Consider the following 17,585-nt stretch of genomic DNA (forward strand, 5'->3'; position numbering starts at 1 on the left):
TTTATGATCATGGGAAAGGTACGTGTTATGGGTTTATGGTCAAACAGTTAATATACCACAAAACATTTTATCATCAGCCAATTCTTGGATCAATGGAAACAATTTACAATGTGTAATTCACATGATTATTAAGGAAGAACAAATCCAAATAACCAAGCTGACCTCTAGATAAGGACATGATGGAAGCCCATCATTGTTTAACTAAAAAGAAAATGGAGTCAGCTGTCCCCCAACACTCTTCTTTATCTTGTAACAACCCACCAAGTTCCATTTGTGCTGCTCATATACATAAGACCACTCCAGAACATGGTCAACCGACCAGAGGACACCCTAAAAGACAGCTGAGTCTCCTCTTCCCCAAACCCCAACTGTCAATAGTACCTCAGCTGGAGATGGAGACTAGTGAGGTTCCCCACCCCATCCCATGCTAGAAGGTCGACTGGCCTGATCTTGTACAGGCCTTGTGCGACTGAGTTACTAGTGGATTGGTCCTGCTGTGTCCAAAACACACTGTTTCACACTGGTCCTCCCCAACCTCTGGTTCTTGTACTCTTTTTTCCCCCTTTCCCACAATAGTCCATGAGTCTTGGAGGAGTATATGTGATATAGATGTCCCATTTGTGGCTGAACATTCCACAGACACTTATTCTCTGTCTACTGACCAGTTGCATGTTTTTGCATTAATCACCATCCACTATACAAAGAGATGTATCTGCTGATGCCTGAGAGCTGCACTAATCTATGGGTACAGAGATGAGAGTTTAGAGAACTGTTTCAAACTATGTCTAGTTAGCAAAATAATAGTAGTAGGCTCACTTTTGGGGTCTATGAACTGCTCAATCATGTGTTCTTGGCCAGATTTACAGTACCAGGCATGAGTGTCTTCCTGCGGAGGAGGTCTTAAATCCATTCAGAAAGTGGTTGGTTACCCCATAATGGTTATGCCACTAGTACACCCATAGGCATATCTTGCTGTGATGGTCATTCCTGTAGTTTCCAGAGTACACAGCTGAGTAAGACTGTTGAAGACTTCCTGTAGAACCCTTACCAGTTCTACAAAAGCTAGCCTTCAAGGAGGAGGCTTCCTCGTCAGTACCAATATGACTGAACTCAAGTTGTCATGCTTGACAGCAAGTGCCCTTGCCCTTGCCATCTTGCCAGCCCTTCATTTTTCAGTCTGATGGGGAAAGCTGGGAATCCTCTCTCCCCTTTTGAGAGGCCTTGCTCCAGTGCCTTCCTGTCTGAAAGGTAAAAGGCAGATTGGAACCTTCCAGAAGTAAGTGTGAATACCTCGGGGGCAGTGCTATCAACATGGCCATGCCCTCAGGTTGAAGACTCAAAAGCTGCCTAGGGACATCTGCCTACCTTGAGCTTGAAGAGGAGGAGACAGAAGAGGCCACAGGCTGAGACTGACAGACGGAGCAGGAAGTTTAGGATGTCTGTGTTTCCTCCCTCGGGGCATTTGGTGATTTGGTGATGTCTAAAGACATGTCAGATCTTTTCAACTAGGGGTTCTACCTGAGTCTGGTGGGTAGAAGACCAGAAAGGCATCCTGCTTGGCCAAGGACAATCCCCACAACAAAGACTTCTGTGGTCAAAATATGAAGAAACCTCCCCTTTACCATTTAGACTGGCCTCATGAAGGCTACTGATCCATCTCAGGGTTTCCTTCGGTCTTTATCTAGGCTGAAAACCCAGAGGACTAGGCTGCCGGCCACTGCAAGGGACTTTCCTCGCCATCACCTGGCCATCCCCTCTGGCCCCTTCACTAGAGAGCTCTGCCCTCAGGTAAATGTTTTCTCTACTTGTTTGGGGAACTTTGTAAAAACTCCCCTCTTAGCCATCCCATAAGCTGTGAAGATGAACACTAATGTGCTTTTTCCACTAAAAAGTTTTTTAAAATTAAAGCAGTTAGGGGATTTTTATTATTTTCGTTCAAATTACTAAATAGCAGTCAATTTGAAGACTTCAAAGACACCACATCTCAAGAATATCCCTCAAGAGGGAGCTCAGAATAAAAGGTGAGTGGCGGGGTGTTTAAATGTCATGAATCAATTGATAGCTCAGATGGGAAAGTTGGCGATCTGGGCATTCTGGCCTGATCTCCTGATCTGGGAAACAGCTAGACTGGGGTGGGCATCGGTGCGTGGGAGCATGGAAGAGGCCTTAAACTTCTCCCCAGTCAGAAGCCAGCATTAGTGTGGATCCCCTGGGGAGCCTGTCATTTGCATGCACTCTTCAGAGTGCTTATTGTCCCTGGGTTTCATCTTTAGTAACTAGAGAAGGGGCTACTAGGGAATGGGAGGCCAACACTCTGGGAATATGAGCCAGTCTTGACACCTGCCATGGCAGAGGCATAGAGACCAGACAGAAGCTTCAGAGAGTACTAGTAAGAGCCAAGTGGGGTGTAGGAGAGTCATACCCATCTTGCTCCCCACTTAGCTTCAGGTGATTTGGCTTAAAGAAGTTGCTGGATAAGTCAAACCAAGTGGTGAGACTAGATGGCTATTCTACCTTTTAGGCAGAAGAATCCTAGTCCATGGGTGCTGATGAGGCCCACAGTCAACCCCTGTGCATCCCTAGGCAGATGAGTTAGAATCAAGAGATATAATAGAGGTCACTGTTATCTACTCCTCTGAGATACTAAGTTGCCCCTGAAGCCACAGACTGCCCCCTACTGGACAGTGTGTCCAGATTTTCCCATCCAACAAAGGACTTCACAAGAACAACTATCATGGGTGTAAAGTCAGTATTTCCTTCCTTCTCTCTGGCTTTGGAGATGTCACACCACATTCCCAGAAAGAAAGCCTGACTCCTGACATGATTCTCAGGGAGGAAGGAAACCTTCTCTAACAACAGTGCAGGGCCACACCATACTCAGCTATGCTGTTTCTCTTCTCATGTTGTGGCCGGAGCCTCTCTGCCCTTGTTTGTCAATCATCAGCCAGTCAGAACTTAAAGCCTGTGAATTGACCCTGTGTGTTACACTGAAATCTGTCTTTCCTGAGACATGGAAGAGCGAAGATAGGGGACCTGGATTGTCATAAATATACGTTGTCACACTTAAAAAGCCAAAACAAAAATGTAGAAGGAAGTTTCTGTCACACCTGTTCCCATAGCTATTCAGTCCCAAATAAACACACCGAGGCTAATATTAATTACAAACTGTTTGGCCTATTGCTCAGGCTTATTGCTAACTAGCTCTTACAATTTAACCCATAATTCTTATCTATGTTTAGTCACGTGGCTTGGTACCTTTTCTCAGTGAGGCATTCTTGCTTCCTCTGCTTCTGGCTGACAACTGAGTCTCTGCCTTTCCTCTTCCCAGAATTTTCCTAGTCTGGTCTCCCTGCTTATGCTTCTTGCCTGGCTACTGGCAAATCAGTGTTTTATTAAACCAATATGAGTGACAAATCTTTATAGTGTATAAGAGCATTATCCCACAACACAAAAAGACCCTTTTTTTTTTGGATGATCTTAAGAAATTCATTTGCAGGGCTAGAGAAATGGCTCAGTGCTTAAGAACATTGACTGCTCTTTCAGAGGACCTGGGTTCTATTCCCAGCACCTATATGTATAGAGGGATATTGTGCTTTCCTTTTCCAGCTTCCCAGACAAAAATAATCACACAGAAACTACATTAATTACAAAACTGTTTGGACCATGACTTAGGCATATTTCTAGCTAGCTCTTACATGCTAAATTAATGCATTTCTATTAATCTATGTATTGCCATGAGGCTGTAACATACCAGTAAGGTTATAGCATCTTTCTCCTGCAGCGGCTATGTGGCATCTTTTCAACTCTGACTATTTTCTCTCTCCATCTCTGTTCAGATTTCCTGCCTGGCTTTACTCTTCTAAGTCATTGGCTGAAATAGCTTTATTCATCAACCAATAAATGCAGCACATATACAGAAGAGCCTCCCATATCATCTGCCCCTTTTTGTCTCATTAAAAGGAAGGTTTTAACTTTAACATAGTAAACATAGTCTCATTCTGAGATTACTGGAGGAAGGATTGCCATTTCAGACTGAGGTAGAGGTAAGAGTCAGTGACTGGCTGTTTTGCTTTTCTGACCTTCAGGTTGAGCCCCAGTTTCTGTGTCTGGGTTTTTTATTAATCGTGCTACACACATGGAAGCTCACAGCCATCTGTAAATCCAGTTTCAGAGGATACAATGCCTCTTCTGACTTCCAGAGGCATCAGGCATGCACGTGATGCACAAACATACACACATGCAAACAAAATGATCATGCATATAAAGAAAAAAAATCTAAAAATATTTTTTAAAGGAAACCATTTGCATATGCTATACTGTGCTGATTTGAAACAAGGCCAATCAATAGGTGTTACAATGTCAGCTACGGAGAGACTGGAACAGAGAGTGCCAACTTAACCTCAGCCCTTGGCGTTTCTTTCATTTTCTTCCCACCTCTTCCATCTCCCTGCAGTCAGCAACTAAAATGTTATTACCACGCCTCAGAGGGGCTGGTCTGTCCTGATGAAGAAGTTCCCACCATGTTAGAGATGGGCAAACAATGGTCCCCAATTGTAAGTCACTCTGCCGCTCACAACAGCAGCTGCTTGGGGTTCTCTGCTGACCATAGGTAGCTGGATCCTTGCACACCGGTTTTTAATTTCACACATTCTTATCATGTCCTCTATGTGGCAAGCCACGGTCTAGAGAACTGTAAACCATTAACTCGCTTGGACGTTGTAATAGTCTTATAAGGTTGGAAGGATTTTGGATTTCCCGTTTTGAAAACTGAGGCACATTAGCCAGATGTAGCGGAGAGCTGGCCTCTGGTTAGATCTAGCTCACTCATCACCGGAAGTTATTACCATGATGGCATGAAGCGATGGCTCAACTGTAATAAAGGTGCTCGCGGCACAGCCTGATGTCTTCTGTTTGATCCTTAGGACCCATGTGATAGAAGGAAAGAACTGGCTCCCCACAGTTGTCATGTGACCTCCATACACAGAGGGAACACATGCAACACACACACACACACACACACACACTAAACAAATGTAACTTGAAAGTGTCACCATTAAATAATGAGGCATGTTTTTTTATTTTTCTTTTGTTAAATTAAGATTCACAAAGTAGACTCTAGCGCACTTCCTTTCAGTCTTTTCCCCTTCCAATATGCACACGTACATGCATGTACACACATGCACACACACATGCACGCACACGCGCGCACACACACACCAGGTTTGTGCCTGGGAAAATAAAGAGGGAAAGAGATCTTTCTTAGGGTCTGTCTTAGTCAGGGCTTCTACTGCTGTGATAAGACACCATGACCAAAAGTAAGGAATGCAAGGATTTATTTTGTTTTACAGTTTATAAGTCATTAACCAGGGAAGTCAGGCATAGACCCAGGACAGGAACCTGGAGGCAGGAACTGAAGAAAATGTCAATGTCATGAAAAAGTGCTGCTTACTGCTTGCTCTCCATAGCTTGCTCAGCCTGCTTTCTTATAGCACCCAGGACCACAAGCCCAGGGGTAGCACTACCCACAATAGACTGGACCCTCCCAGACCAATCATCACAAGAAACTGTACCTCAGCCTCAATCCCATGGGAGCATTTTCCAACTGAAATTCCCTCTTTTCAAATTACTCTAGAATGGTATCAGGTTGACATAGAACTAGCCCACACAGGGTTATAAATTCAACAGAGGGGAAAACCAGGAACAGACTGCTGCCTCTGACACCCCTTTAGCCTCTGATGAGAGTTCTCCTAGAAGTCAGTTTGGGGGAATATGGTAGATTTAAGAAATGTTCTCAAGTCAGTTGGGGGGGTCTCACTATATAGCCTTGGCTGACCTGGAGTTAGTTATGTAGATCAGGCTGACCTTGAACCCACAAAGATCCGGCTGCCTCTGCCTCCCAAGTGCTGAGATTGAAAGCATGTGCCATCCCAACTGGCCAGTCCTCCAATTCTTTACTACTCCTGCCTTTAAGAGGTGGGCTCTTAGCCCATGGCAGTGCACTTCTTTAAACCTAGTACTTGGGAAGCAGAGGCAGCCAGAACTTTACAAGTTCAAGACTGGGTTGGTCTACAAAGTGAGACTCTGTCTCAAAACAAGAACAGAGTCTGGAGAGGTGGCTGAGAGTTTTGGTTCCCAGTATTTCACATGACGGCTCACAACCACTTTTAACTCCAGTCCCAGAGAATCTGCTGCCTTTCTCGGTCTTGTGGGCCTTGCACACACATGGAACACAGACACATGTAGGCAAAACACACCTACACATAAAAATAATAATTAAATAAATAAATAAAATTGGAAACAAAAACAAAAAGAGGTGAAGTCTCTTTGGCCTTCCCTCAAGAGTGGGGTGTTAGTATCTCTTAGCCTGTGAGTAGCTAAGCAGAAAGAGGGGACTGGGTCATAAAGCATGCTCCTGCTTCTCTTCCTCCCTTCCTTTATCCTCTGAGCCATTTTGCCAGGCCCAATGTTTATTATTTTCAAACTTAATTATTTTAAAATAATCTATTAGTATTCCATCGAATGAGACCCCCTCTGTCTACAAAAGAGAACATTTTGGATTTCTCTTCTCATTAGTCTGTTTAATCACTGTATTGACAGAGTCAAGCCGTCATTGACTGTCAAATGGTGGAATTCAGAGCTAAGAACTTTGTGCACATAACACATAACTACTCTGGTTGTTTGGTTGTGTTTGTCTTTCTATGAAAGCACGGTCTCTGTCTTGCTTATACTTATGATTTCTTGATTTCTATTATAACACATAATAGGTGATAAATATAGCAGGTGAAACTAAATAAAATATACATATGACCATTCTAATTCTTAAGGAGTTTTTCCACATCCTTGGGTTTAAAGAAGATGCAGATCATAACTTTAAGTTGTATGGGAATTCATTTGGATAGTTACTTGAAGAGCTCTCTGTTGGGTACCTACTAGGCACTGGACATGATACAGCTGTAAACATGAGACAGTCTTCAGCTTGAACGTGGGTCACATCTCTCCACCTTCATCACCACCTCCGTGATTTATGCTGCCAACGTCTTTCGCTCAGGTCATTGCATCCAACACTGTAATCCCAACTGGTCTTCCTTCATTCCCTTTCCTCCCCATAGTAAAATCTCAACTGTCTACAGGGACCCCATGAAACCCCAGTCAGCGCACATCCTTCCTCTTCTCTGACACCTGCCAATGGCTGCCCACGGTGGGAGGCAGCAGACATGACCACAAGTCTTTCAACTGGACCCCCAGCAGGAGGTAGACAGTATTTTCAGAGTATTGAACATTGGGTGGCTTTGTAACTTTCATTGGTCAGTAGGATGTGGTGGATGGGACTAGCTAGCTCTGAGCATGAATTTTTGGGGGTTCTGAGTTTTTCTGCTCTGCTTTTGGAACCCTGCACCTGCCCAACACAGGCAGGGGTGCTGGGAGGAGGGGATGGGGTGGGCCAAGAACTGCTGGAAAAAAAACCTTCCAGACCAGTCAATTGCCAATCAACCTATCAGCAGAGATGCCCAGATGCGATCAGAGCTAATGTAGCCTTCTGGAATCTTCCAAATGGCTTACAAATGCAAAAGCCAAGAACATGTTTGTTTAAAGTTATCAAGATGTTCTTGGTCTGTTAAGTAGTGGAAACTTATTGATAAACTATCTCATTCAGAGAAAAAAGTCAAACTTTTCGCCTGGCACGTGGTAGGTGCTCAAGGACCATTTGATAAAATAATTAAGAAACTCTCAAATGGAGTTAGCATTCCAACGAAGGAAGCAAGCACTAAAATTATCAGCGGCTACGGTCAGTGCCGTGAAGCAAACACAATCACTGAGGTGGGAAGAGAGCGGAGGTGGGAGCGTGGGTCTGCGGCTGCTTCTCTGCTTGCTTGGGAATACTGCAAAAAATCTTCCCATGGACTCTAACAACACCGAGGACCCGCATACCATGCTGACCGTATCTCCTGCGCTCTCTGGACCTCTAATCCAGAGACACTAGCCTTCTTGCTGCTCCCACCTCTGCTGTGTGCTGATGGCCCTGCCTGGAATTTTCCTCACTTAGATATCCTTGCTTCTCCTCCTGGGGGTCCTGCTCAAGTGTGACCCCTTCAACACACCCTTCCTGGCTGGCTTATGGAAGTGGCCACCCTCGGAATTCTGCAATTCTGCTTTATTTCCACCTGTGACCCTTGTGACCCTTGTGACCCTCCGATATAGGTTTGTTTTCTGTCTCCTCTCATCACTAAATAAAAATTCCACAGGGGCTGAGATTTTTATTTTGGTATGTTTGCCCTTTAGCACAATATTGTCATTAGGTAGACTTTTAATGAGTGGATACGGAAATGTTATAGGGACCAGACATATTGTTGGTCCTCAGATTAAGCGAGGTGAGCATTTGACTTTGAGCCACATTGGGAACATAGTAAGACATTTTATTTTAATATATATGAGTGTTTTGCCTATATGTGTGTGCGCGCATATGTGTGTTTCTGTGTACACTCTGCATTCCTGGTACCTGAAGAGGGCAGAGGGGGGAATTGGAGCCCCCCAAATTGAAGATACATATGATTTTGAGCCCCCAATGTGAGTGCTGGGAATAGAAAAACCCAAGTCCTTTGGAAGAGCAGCTAGTGCTCTTACCTAACTGCTGAGCTATCTCTCCAGTCCCCAAACCTGTTTAAAATAGCAAAAGTGCCCAGCTAAGATTGGGATTGGTCAGTAAAACTACCAGCTTGCTCATGTCAAGTCACACATGACAAGCATGACCACCTTCCTAGCGTGCTTTACAGGGTGTGAAAATATTACAACTCAAAGTGTTCTGCTCATTGCAGTAGCTCCGAGAGGCAGGCAGGGCAGGTTTTAGGTGGGGGTGGGGTATGGGTTGATCTGACTCCCAAGTCCAGAGCTTCTGTCACTCATTTTGAGATTCTCTCTTTGCTGGGTTCTGACTTGGTGATTTTGAGTCCTAAAAATTCAAGGTCAACCTTGAACTTCTGAAGGACCCTCTCCACAGAAAAGATCCGTTTTCTTGGGAAAATGGAAGTGCCCAGCTAAGAGGCACCGGTGAGGGAAAACTTCTCCACAGCCTAGAAGTATACCTCCTCTCTGCCACCTGTGGCTTCCCGCTGTGAAACTTTCTAGGAAGCAAGGGGCAGGATGAACATCTCCGCGTCCATTCCAGAGCCCCCCTGCGACTCTCAGCCCCAACTTCATGTGTGGCAGTCCATAAAAGACATTGCCCTCCTTACCTCTGTCCCCAGACCACCAGCACTGTCCTGTAGGTGAATGGGAGAGGCCCAACCCAAAGCAGGGTGGGCAGCTGCTTTCCGGTGAAACCCAGAAAGAGGTCCCCCGTCTTATTGCTTTATTTGGGTTTAAAAATCAAGTCGTGAGAAGGTGGAAACTCTTTCCCGCTGTTCCCCGCTCTCTGCCATGTTGACAGAAGAGGACTTGCTAATTCTGGCTGGGGATTTTCCCTGCCTGGCTGTTTTTCTCTTTTATCTCCATCAATTGAAGAGAGTTTGCTCTGTCTTTCAAACTGCCGGAAGATACTGGGGTTTTGTGTATTTTTTTTCTTTCACCTAATTCTGTGGTCTTTTCCCAGATATGTATTTTCTAACTACCTTCTAACTTGTTGACGTTTCCGCCCATGTGACTTACAGCTTGAATTACCAGAAACCACAAGAGAGAGCGTGTGCGCAAGCCCCAAAGTAAGCGAGATGTCCCTTTGGGGAGCAGTCCCTCTGCACCCCAGAGACAGGAGGACGCAGGGGTCTGTCGGAGGTGGCTGCCGGGCAAGCAGGGAAGGCACCTGTGGAAAGTGGAGGGCTGGTGGCCCCCTAGCAGTCAGGAAGGGGAGCCAGCTAGTGAGCCGATCGCCCAGAGGCATCTGGGACGTTGTGGGAGAGCCCGGAAGATTACAGCCATGCCTCACAGCTCCGACAGCAGTGACTCCAGCTTCAGCCGCTCTCCTCCCCCTGGCAAGCAGGTACCCCCACATCCCCTCATTTCTGATTGTCTTGGGATGGTAGAAAAGGGCCAGACTCCCCCATCCTGCCCGGGGGAGCTCTTGGGAGAAGGAAGTAGTTCTCTCTAGCAGATGCTGGTTGTGGTATTTTTGCTATGCTGAGGTACAAGTGGCAGAGTGTCCCGCCACAAACCCTCTTTGCTCCGCTCCACTCCTGGCCGTAAGCCTCCTCTCTGCCACACTTAGGTTCCCACCGTGAAACTTTCTAGGAAGCAAGGGGCAGGGTGACTATCACAGAACTCAGAGGAAGGGGTCTACGGCTAGCAGAGGAATGTTCCAGCAGGCTGCTGGCGCTGGCCGACTCCACACAAATCCTAGACTTGTAGCTTTCCAGGAAGAACCAAGGGGCCAGACAGAACCGAGGGGAGGAAAGAGAAATACAGTAAGCCGAAGCAATGTAGACAGGAAGGAAAGGATGGCTAGAGGTACCTGCTGAGGGCTGCCTCTGTGACTAGCACAGCCAGTGCCGAGGGAGGCTGAAGTCACAGCCTGGATCTCTGTCCCTGTGACTTCCAGATAGGAGAAAGAAGGCAATGGCCCTGGAGGTTTGTTGGAGACCTGCGCTAGAAGCTAATATCAGTTCTGGGAAACTAGGGAGGGAGGGAAGGATTCTGGCAGACTTAGAGTCTTGACTAACTACCAAGCCAAGATGTTTCAGCATGAGAGGTGCCTCAAATGGGATGCCCTTCCCACCTCATAGTTTCTGGAGCTCTCTACCACGGTCTTGACGCCCCTAGATCTAGTAAGCTCTCCTCATCCAGCATAGACCCACGGATTAAACTTTTCTACATCTTAGTAACTTAAAAACCTTATTCTTTTCGTAGCACACATATCGGACCAGAGATATAGCTCAACAATAGAGTGCCTGCCTTACACATAGCCAGGAGGCTTCCAAAATGCTGCAACTGAAGTAAAAGTTTATAACCCTTCCCTCCCCATCTGTCATAAACGATCTTCCGCTACCACATCTACCGTAAGCCCCTAACCAAAAAGCCATCCTGGTGAAGACCTCTAGTGGTAAACAGTCAGTCCCTTACCCACAATGGCATCAAAGCGGCTCAGACTGCCTGGAAGATGGTACCATGCTCTTCTTAAGAAGGAAATTACTCACAGTTCCATGGTAACCTAGTCCCCTGCGGCATTGTGGGAAGAGTGCGTTCTTGCTCTCTCTAACCCAGTGTCCTCCTGCTAGAATGACCTGGAAGTTTTGAATAAAAAGGGAAGGGGATAAGAGCCTGGCCCCAGGATCTGTGACCCCTCTGTCAGGGTAGGGGTTGCTGAAGGGCTTCTCTTAGTGTTTTCACTAACCTGTAGTATCGGGGGGCAAAGCTGAAGCTCACCTCCCCAGTCTTCTGTAGGACATACTTAGAGAGCACCGGAAGAGCGCTTTGTCTTCCAAAGGCCCTATCCGCAGCTTGCTAAAGCAGCGACCTCCACCTCAATTCATAAACTTATTTGTATATTATATTGGAGCCTCATGTGTAGCAGGCATCGTGTTCAGGACTGAGAAGGTCTCAAGATGCCTGCACAACGAAGGGGAAGAACGAAAGAGAGAGAGGTCTGGGGTGGGGCCCTCTGCCTAAGGGTGCAGCACAAGAAACTTGCTGGTGGAAAGGGGATTCTTTTCTTTAAAATCAGCACCAGAATATGCCCTACCCCTGGATGGCCATGAGCTCAGGGACCACCGTGGAGAAGCCCAGCTTCATCCTGTGTAAATTAGAAATGACTGTGCCTGCTCAGAGAGCTGGGGGATCATATCACCGTATCTCTGAAATCGCTCGCACAGAAGTTGGCACCTAGTGGATTTCCACAACGTTTGCAGAAAAAAACAAAACAAAACAGAAGAAGGGGCACATGCGCATGCTCGCGTGCGCGCATGCCCGCGTACACACACACACACACACACACACCGGAGAGAGGGAATGTGAGGAGTAGAGCAGCTCTGGAGAGGGCAGAAATGGCGGGACAGGTTTCATCGTCTTAACTATTTCCCAAAGCAGCCATTCTGAAGCCTTAGTCTCTCTCCACTTCTTTTGATCAAAAGAAGGCCATGGGAGACCAGAGGGTGGGTGGCAGGGAATGCTGAAGAAAATGTCTTTGGGTGCAGGTGTTTTATAAATAAAGCGATGGGTGGTACAGAAGGAACTGGGGGCCAGGGAGGAAGGGTAGAAGGAGGGAAGGGAGGAGAGAGCCAAATGCAACAGTAGCCTGTTTTGACTGGGAGAAAGGCACGGGCCTACCTAGTTCTTGCTCTCACTGCTTCCTAGGACTCATCCGATGATGTGAGAAAAGTTCAGAGGAGGGAGAAGAACCGCATCGCTGCCCAGAAGAGTCGGCAGAGGCAGACACAGAAAGCTGACACCCTGCACTTGGTGAGTACCAGACTTCTTACTGTGCTCTTGTGCCTTGGGCTCTGCATCCCACAGTAGTGGGGCCGTGAGACCCAGCCTTGATGGTTCCGCTGTGGTGGAGCTACGTCCATGGGCAGAGTAAGTGCAGGGCGAGACCTGCAGGGGTGAGGGGTGGGGGGAAAGGCTTCTTCTTCCCCGTATGTATTAAAACACTCAGTAGAAGAGAATAGGACCAGAGGCTGAATCTTCATGACCCAGGAGAGTGCCAGGGTAAGGGAGGCTAGCAGCCTCCTTGTTCAGAAAGGGACAGCAGAGAGAGCACCACCCTTCCAGAGCCACTGTGAGCAGAACACTTATGCTCGGAGGAAGTTAGCTGAGAAGTCCAATCTTTCAGGTCCACACATCTCATCCCTCCAGAAGGCAGCTGGTCTGCCACCCAAATACAAGGGGTCAATGATGCTGCCCCTAATTTCTGCCCCTCCCCAACATCATGAAAGTTCCCTGTTGAGATTTCCACTGTATATCTGGGGACTGTGAAAGACACCACTTCAGGGTGCTTACCTGGGGCAATACCATCCTGGTTGAGTGGCCAATATTCTCAAACTTTTCTAGCAGGGAGGAAATGAGCTGCAGCCCCATCTGGGAGACCTACAGCCACAAGGAGAGACCCTGAGTCCTAGCTGGGGACAGTGCCCCCAACCTTTTTCCTCTTTATCATCTGCCCCATTCACTGTGTCTTGCTCAACCTTTCTTTTTTCTTCCTCCCTCTCTTCCCTCCCTCCCTCCCTCCCTCCCTCTCTCCCTCCCTCACTCCATTCCTCCCACCCTCCATCCATCCTTTCCTTCTGTTGTTACAGCTCCCCTTCCCCTGTAAACAGTTTTGGTCACTTTTAAGAGTCATAGAGCAGTCCCTAAATATTACATCTTGATATTCCCACTATAGTGTGCCAACAAGTGTACTCCGGGAGTGTAGTGGGTGCACAGATGCCACAAGTGGCATACACACACACACACACACACACACACACACACACACACACACACTTGCACACACCAGGTGTGCAAGTCCTAAAACAATGTGAGCAATCAGCATGCCAACACCTGGTGGGCAGGACTAGCTCTCCAGAGAGGTGGCTTAGTGTTTGGATCCAGAAAATTCCTCAGGTTAGCCATTCTTTCTTCACTGCATCCTCCTTCACCCACTTTCTCCTAAAATAGTCCCATACTGCTTATATTCTAGAAGCTTCCTTCAATGGTAAAAGTGCAATAAGCACCAAAACCAAATAAGCTGATAATGAAACAAATGTTTAGCATAGCAACGGACTGTGTTAACTGTATGGGGGAGAAGTAATACAGGGCTGGGGAAATGATTCAGTGGGTAAAGTGTTTGTCATGCAAGCATGAGGGTCAGAGCTCAGGTCCCCGGCACTGACATAAAAGCCAAATGGGCAGGAGGCAGAGGGTGACAGATGTCTGTGAATTTGAAGCCATCCTGGTCTACATAGTGAGCTCCAGGGTAGCCAAGACTATATAGAGAGCCCCTGTCAATCAATCAATCAATCAATCAATCAATCAATCAATCAATCAATCAATCAAAATAAGGAGCAGAAAGCCTAACAGGCATGGCAGCAATTCCAGTTCATGGGAGGTAGAGAGAGGGACTCTTGGAGCAAGCTGGCTAGCCAGACTAGTCAAAATAGCTAGACTAGCCCAAAACAGCAAGCTTTGGGTTCAGCAAGAGACCCTGGCTCAATTCAGATGTTGGGAAGAGATTGGAGAAGATACTGACATCTACTTTGGACCTCACATATGCACGTGCATCCATACACATGTATGCCCACATACAAGCAAACACATATACATGCCACAGACACATGCACCCAAAAAAGAACAAGTAATGCATAGTTTTAGAAGACAAAAAGGGGAGCTCTTCTTCAGCTTTAAGGAAACTGAGAACGGGATGTCCTAACCCCTCTGCCTATGCTCATGTTTTGTTTGATAAATACTTAACATAGCCTCCAGTATATGCCATTTTCAGCTGACAGATACATGTCAATCTGACAAAAATAAAAAAAGAATATAATTAGTCAGTGCAGATTGAGACCAACAATCTGGGTGCTCAGTCTCCTCCCTGTTACTCATCCACTTCCAGTGATTCCCTTTGGGTTTACAATCTCACAGCAGTCTCACTAGCTTAAGCTGGTCTTATTTAATAGCCCTTAAGGCAACAAAGCCACACTTACGATGGGCTAAGATCCTCTTTGTTTGGGGGAGTGGACAATGTCATGGGTGGGGAAGCACCTCCAAGCTTTATAAGTCTGCAATATTAAAAGAAGAAGCAAGTTGAGCTCAGCCTCTCTGTGCAGGGAGGGCCAGGCTTGGATGGCCACTCTGCCTTTTGCTGTCTGTGTGACTGAGCCCTGGCACATCCTTCATGGGCCTTCGGGTCGGGCCCTTATCTCTAGAATGGGGAAGGGCTGGAAGTGCCAGTGGAGGGAGGGCAGATGAAAAGCTCAGTATGGTGGCTGGTGTGTAGTAAATCCTCAAACGATTCCGCGCAACCAGAGTTATAGTGACAGTATAAGAAGCATGAAAACAGAGATTGAGCAGGCATATATGTACATACATATACTTTTAAGTCTTTTATACATGTATTTTTCCTGTATGTATATATGTATGTATTGGGTGTGTGTTGTGTGTATATTGTATGTGTATTGTGTATGTGTGTTGTGTGTGTGTGTGTGTGTGTGTGTGTGTGTACGTTTTCTCCACAGAATCTCGGTGCTGAGAGACTTCTTAAAGGCTGTAAAGCTCAGACACCTTTGATGCCTGAGAATCTTCAGCAGTCCTCACTCCCCCTACAGGAGGTCCCCCAGTGCACACCTGGTCGCCTCTAGTGGCAGAGTGCTGCCTCCCTCCATACACAGGAGCTGAAGAGTCTCCCTGTCTCTAGCTGCAGGCTGCTTCCCTGTAAATTCAGCTCTCAGGGGAGGTCTTTGAGCTGGCACACAGTCTGTTTGGGAAGACAAGAAGTAGAAGCAAAACATTTAGAGACTGGTTCTGGTTACAACTGCATCTGAGTAATCTCTGGTCATGAGTTCATCATGGCCACGCTCATGTCACAGCCTCAATCCTTACAGCATCCATGTTTCCTTGTATCTAAACTCTTTCCCCACTCCTTTCTTTGGAACACTGTAGTGTGCCTTCACGTTCCACTCAGTGAACAGACCTCAGAGGCTACACCTTGAGCCTGTGGCCTGCAGTCACTATAACCTAACACTCCATTCATTCCCTGGCTTCGGGTGGAAGCTTTTGACTGCATTACACAGTTGCCAACAGGCAGAGAGTTTGGCTGGGTTTGAACTCTGCATGTCCTCCTGCTGACTGTCACCCCTCTCAGTCACCCTCTTTAATACGTGTGTGCTTCAGAGTGAAAAGTTCCCGCTTGCTCCAGTGAGTTCAGTTTCAAGTCTCAGTTTGCCCTTGACTCCTTTTCATGCTTTCTCTACTCGTACGGTTCTGGAACCATCTTCTGGCCGCAGGGTTCATCCACCGAGAATTTGAAAATCGGAGCTTATGGGTTACTGGGAATATATCAAGTAAGGGATAGGGTCCTAGCCTCATATATGCTGGACTGCCAGTGTCTTCTTAATGTCACGTGTTGGCACTAATATCTTCCTTAAAGCTCCCAGTAGCCTAGCCTCTCCTGTGAGACTCTGAGATGCTTGCCATTTAGCATTTTGAATATCTGTTCTGTCATCCAGCAAGGTGCCCTGATTGCTTTTCAGGTGACAGAGGTGGGGAGGAGCCTCCTGTGACAAACACGTGACAATGTCCGCAGCATTGACTCAGTCCGCACAAAACGTACTTGTGATTCTGTTCACAGTTTCATAATTATGAAATGTATGTGATGGTTTCTAAGACACAGATATAAACACAAAACAGTTAGTGTGACATTTCTACCCAGTCAGAGAAGTTGAATTATTCAATAGATATTGGGACACCTGAATGGTCACTTGAAGAAACAAAAGGCAGGAGCCCTCCTTCCTTACACAACAAATCAATTAAATATTTTTTAAGGACACTAAAGACATCTTAGGGGAAAATATGACATTTAAAAATTTATCTTGGCATGAAAAAAATTTCAAATAAAATAGAAAGTCATAAAAGAAAATACTGATATACAAATATGACTTATACTTACACCAAAAAAAATTTTTTAATGGCCGGGTATGGTAGCACATGCCTTTAGTCCTAGCTTGGGAGGCAGAGGCCAGTGGGTCTCTGTGAGTTCAAGACCAGCTTCATCTACATAGTGAGATCCCATCTCGAAAAAGGGAAGACATTTTTAAAAGTCTACATAGCTCAAAATACTATATGCAAAACCAAAAGCAAATGGAAAACTGGGAGGAAATAAGCTATGAAGCTTGCGAGCCGAAGAGGCACGTTTACTGCTCATGTGAAAGTTCTAAGCCAGGGAAGTGACTGACCTCAAAGGAAAACCAGCAGTGACTGCAGAGAATACAACGTGCCTAACTATGTGAAGATGGGGTGGGCTCCTCAGGACAATGCCAGTAGGGTGAGTGTGAGACTTCCTTGCCAGGCTGAGGGGTGAAAAATGACCCTGGCACAGGAAATGGCCGAGGCAGAGGGGAGAGCGAGCATCACATTCCCTTAGCAAGACCGATAGCTGTAACCCATCAGACTAGATGAGGCGCACTCAGATGACAGGCGCCCCTTCCCTGTCTCCAGAGATTTGCCAGGACGCTGTTGATGATATAATTCTCTGCTGGGTTTTCTTTTTTTCTCTTGGTTTTGTGTTGGTGGTACTGAGGACGGAACCCAGGGACTTGTGCATGGCTGGGCAGATGCTCTACCGCTGATATGTAATGACTGGAAACTAGTTAAATATCCATCAGTGAAAGGGTCGTTGAGGTGCTGGAGAGGTAGCTCAGCAGTTAAAAGCACTTGAACTATTTTTCCAGAGGACCAGGGTTCAATTCCCAGCACCCACATGGTATCTCACAACTGTCTGTAGCTCCGGTTCCAGGGGATCTGACACCTTCACAAGAAGGCACATTTAAATAAATTATTTAAAAAGGGGGGGATTGAATAAGTGATAGTCCATTCTGAGTGGACTATTCTGGAACTGTTAAAATGAGCTGCATTTGAATGTAGAAGACTATCCTGTCCTTTTCTAAAATAGTTTCAAAGGTGTTTAAAGC

General features: G+C 46.3%; 1 protein-coding gene across 1 annotated transcript in view; it reads left to right on the forward strand.

Moving 5' to 3' along the window:
* The first annotated feature begins 9,736 nt into the window (after positions 1-9,736).
* Batf (basic leucine zipper ATF-like transcription factor) overlaps positions 9,737-17,585 on the forward strand; it is a 24,304-nt gene continuing 16,455 nt past the window's right edge. Inside the window, exons 1-2 of the mRNA XM_005343373.2 lie at positions 9,737-9,970; positions 12,277-12,381. Of these exons, the coding sequence (XP_005343430.1) occupies positions 9,908-9,970; positions 12,277-12,381 (168 nt within the window). The 5' untranslated portion in view covers positions 9,737-9,907. The remainder of the gene's footprint in view (positions 9,971-12,276; positions 12,382-17,585) is intronic.

Source organism: Microtus ochrogaster, chromosome 1, assembly GCF_000317375.1.
Source record: "Microtus ochrogaster isolate Prairie Vole_2 chromosome 1, MicOch1.0, whole genome shotgun sequence".
Taxonomy (NCBI): domain Eukaryota; kingdom Metazoa; phylum Chordata; class Mammalia; order Rodentia; family Cricetidae; genus Microtus; species Microtus ochrogaster.